General features: G+C 35.7%; 1 protein-coding gene across 1 annotated transcript; it reads right to left on the bottom strand.

Annotated features, from left to right (window-relative positions):
- Window positions 1-308: 308 nt before the first annotated feature.
- Window positions 309-3,654, bottom strand: LOC118433079. The gene is made up of 4 exons (XM_035844658.1): window positions 2,660-3,654; window positions 2,468-2,590; window positions 2,177-2,303; window positions 309-2,123 (listed from the first exon to the last, which is right to left on the bottom strand). Exons 1-4 carry the CDS (start codon window positions 2,790-2,792, stop codon window positions 1,550-1,552), a joined length of 957 nt encoding a protein of 318 aa, XP_035700551.1. The 5' UTR covers window positions 2,793-3,654; the 3' UTR covers window positions 309-1,549.
- Between the last annotated feature and the right edge of the window lie 358 nt (window positions 3,655-4,012).

Raw genomic sequence — 4,012 nt, 5'->3', positions numbered from 1 at the left:
CGTTGCTAGGGAATTTTTTGTAGCGTTGCTAGCGAATTTTTTGTAAGGTTGCTAGGCAATTTTTGGTAAGGTTGCTAAGGAATTTTTTAAGGTTGCTAAGGAATTTTTTTAACGTTTCTAAGGAATTTTCTTGACGTTGCCAAGGAGTTTTTTTAACGTTTCTAGGGAATTTTTTTCACGTCTATAAGGAATCTTTTTAACATTGCTAAGGAATTTTTTAACGTTGCTAAGGAATTTTTTTTTGATGTTGCTAAGGAATTGTCTTGACGTTGCTAAGGAGTTTTTTTTAACGTTTCTAGGGAATTTTTTTAACGTTGCTAAGCAATTTTCTTGACGTTGCCAAGGAATTTTTTTAACGTTTCTAGGGAATTTTTTTCACGTTTTACCATAACCATAACCATAACCATAATCATAACCATAATCTAAGCTAATTGGTGGGCCTAGAACCCCAACAGCCAATCAGAATGCTGGAATGTCACGGAAAATTTCACGGGACGGACTTTTCGAAATTATAATATAGATATGGGTCGGCATTTATCCAGAAGAGGAATGGCACAGTGATAAATAGGGCGATGAAACCGAACATTGCCAAAATGAATAAAATATAGATTCTTCCGGTAAAATGGAAATGGTTGTCCTCAGCTTTCACTACAAATTGGGGTATAATTTCTCTCACCCTGATTAAATGCTGGACCCCCTCAATGTAATCCATGTAGTTGTAAAGGGCACTGTAAATGTAGCGGCAGGACAATTGTGAGAATGTTTTTTTTGGAAAGTTCCGCATCATTTTCGGGTTTAGATTGACCAGCGGATTTTTCAGAAATTTCTTTTAAACCTAGATAACGTAACTTTGAATAGACAAGGCTGGACTTGTCGTCAAGAAAAATTTGAATGTATAAATGATTGACAGAATTATCGATCTGATTTTCAGTGTGATCCCAAAATGATGACGCCATACTGACATACTCATCAACCTCCGTAACTACATTAGCTTCCGAGCATTTCGAGTATAGCGGGTAGGACAGCTTACACCAGAAACTTTTAAAGAGGTCGTAGTCTTGAAGAATTTTCAATATTTGATCTCCATGTAGAGAATGTAGCCGCACAATATTACGATTCATATCCCTTGTTACTAAACCGTGGCCCTCCAAATGACCCAACTCCTTACGAAACACTTTATCCTCAATCGAAGTATCTTCGTAGATTAGGAGCTCTTTAACAACTTTATAAGATTGGGATATTGAAATGTTTTCCGAAAAGTAAGCCATTGCGCATAAAACAGTAAGTGTTTGCAGGCGCAGTTGGCTTATTCTCTGTAGTACTTGCTTCATTTCACTTAATTCTTCCTAAGGTTTTGCGGAAAATTGTTCGAAGTTATCGTCCGATTTTCTGAAATTTGCTCCAGCGTCTTTAATGAACAGTGGATAATTCAATTTCTTTGCTAAATTGTGTACTGCCTTTTTGTCAACTTGATCTATTCCAAAATTGTGCATGATCATTGTTTCCGCATCCTCAATATCCATAATTTTTAGTTCGTATGGGAATGCATCTATTGGCAAGTTGTCACGCGTAGTTGCAATCCTCCTACTCTTTGCTTGTGAATATTTGAAACAAACGAATGCATTTCCTTTTTCTCTTCATTTCTGCAATTTGATGTATTAATGGATTCTTCAGTAGATTCTTCACCATGTCTGGAAGTACGACTTGTGTTTAGCCGAAGTTGACTTATCCCATCCTCATATCGATCAACGTCGAGATCGTGATCAGTCCTGTGCATCCCATTAATTGAGTTGGCGTCGATAAAAAATGTTGCCGCTTTAAGTTTCTGATCAAGTTCTGGTAACTCTGTGACGTTAGTGGATGACTCTGTTTTCACTGGAACGAACTTATCCAGAAAACCATCTAGTATCACAATTAAATTGGTATTGCGATGCTTTTTACTCGCGGTTTTAAATAAATCTTCCAAATTTGTATTCATGTTATTTCGGATGCTGGCACTCTTCTTTTGCAACGAGGCAAGTAGTGCATCGGAACTATTGCAATTTAGCCACATGAAGTTAAAATCTGCATTATCGAGTCTAGCTTTTGTAGCATATTCGGCCATATTGACGACTTCCCCATTCCTGAAAAATTGTATTTTTGATAATGGCTTCAAATTATTTGCAATTTTCACTACCTGGCATTCCGTAAACTGGCATTCCGTAAGCATTTCTTAGTCTTGATAAGGTCACACAGTTCAGAAAGTTCTTTTTCTCGACCGATGAATTTTAGCGGAACTACGGTCGATATCTCTTCCCCATCATCTATAAAGCCAACAAAAGAAAACAATGAACTGACTGATCGTGAGTAGTATTCAATCGTAATTGGTAACGTTAGTCAAATAGGAGTTAATTATTTCGCAAAATACTTCTTACAAACTTGTCAATCTCCAGATCATGTTATGTATAAGAGATAAGGAAGTGCTCACGGTTAAGTTGATAAATTCGATGTATCTCTTCTTCGGATCGGCGTTTCGTTTGATCAAATTCCATCATACTTTGTAACAATTCCTTTAATTCTGTTTTAAATCCCTCAACACTGTGCAGTAATTCTAAATACAAAATTCAAAATTATAAAACACTAAATAATGAAATTATGAAAACAACGTAATAAAATTTACCAAAATTATGTTTTTCTTCACTAATCGCCCAAAAAATTTCTTTTCTGTTTTCTTCAAGGGCAACCATTGTTTCATAAAATATCAATCCGGTTGAATAAATGTCCGTTTTTTGATCATAATTACCACGCTGCATTTCTGGGCTTTGATAAATTCTCGTCCCCACTACTTCACTATTATCTTGTTGCTTATCATCAATGATAAGCGCCAGGCCAAAGTCTCCGGTTTAAATATGCACACTTTTCTATCTGATGAAAAATTTGCAAAGATGTTTTCTGGCTTCAAATCCCGATGTGTAATATTTTTGCCATGAATAAAACACAGAGCATCAAGTATTTGACTGAAAATTTGTTTTTCTATCATATCTCGGTTCTCATATCGACATTCTTGTGTTGGCCACTTTTTTGCAATAATTTCTTTTAAATTTGTAGAACATAGTTCAAGTTTTAAACAGAAAAATTTGAATGTAGTATCTTCAACTTTGTGTTGGCCAGGAGTGGAGGATTCATTGGTGGAACTGGTGTAGAGTGTTGATCCATCAGAACTTTCTCTATTTTTGAATTCGTCATGTAGTGAGTCTACCCAACTATCAAAGTAGCGATTCACGTTTTCATGCGTCAATCTAATTAATGCTGATACTTCTTCCATTAACGGCTCCATGCAGTCTTTCATTGGTTGTCGTAAGTTTCTCTTAAGTTTATCCAGGGAAATTTGCTTAACTGCAAATTTGTGACAAAGCTGGGGTTCGTTGACATTTTTGATTGCCTTGGTGACATTTTTATCCATGACTTCATACACTTGTCCGTATGATCCTTCACCAATAAATGCTATACACTCCAAATTTTTTCGCAATTTCCAGAGAAACTTGTTCGTTCTCTCCGGTGTGTTCGATGCTGCCATTTTTTACTCTTAAATATTTACTGGTAATACTAATATTTCGATTGTAGTCTGCAATGCAGGTTTTATAAAATCAAGCCAAGCTGCTCGCTCCTGTCAGCCCTAAACTCGAATAAGAGCGTGAGTTTGCTTCACTTACGCTTTTATAACCTCATTCAGCAGCCCAATTCAAAATGCTTGAGATATTTATCATCAAATAAAGTTTATTATACACTTGCACATAACTTTTGTGACATAAGTTAGTGGGTCAATATGACAATCTAATATTTGATTTGTCAAACCATTTACTTTTCTGATAATATTGTCATATACATATTTACAATCTAATCAGAAAAGTGTAGGGTCCAAAAAAGTCATTGAGTGATTGATTGATGCTTTATTGGTATGTCTAACAAGTTCACAGTAAATCGTGCTCTTCCACACGTGATATATACAGTGCATAATGAACAGCAGAGTAGA

The sequence above is a fragment of the Folsomia candida genome, unplaced genomic scaffold (assembly GCF_002217175.1).
Source record: "Folsomia candida strain VU population unplaced genomic scaffold, ASM221717v1 Fcan01_Sc041, whole genome shotgun sequence".
Lineage (NCBI taxonomy): Eukaryota > Metazoa > Arthropoda > Collembola > Entomobryomorpha > Isotomidae > Folsomia > Folsomia candida.
This window is presented reverse-complemented; position numbering and strand designations above follow the sequence as displayed.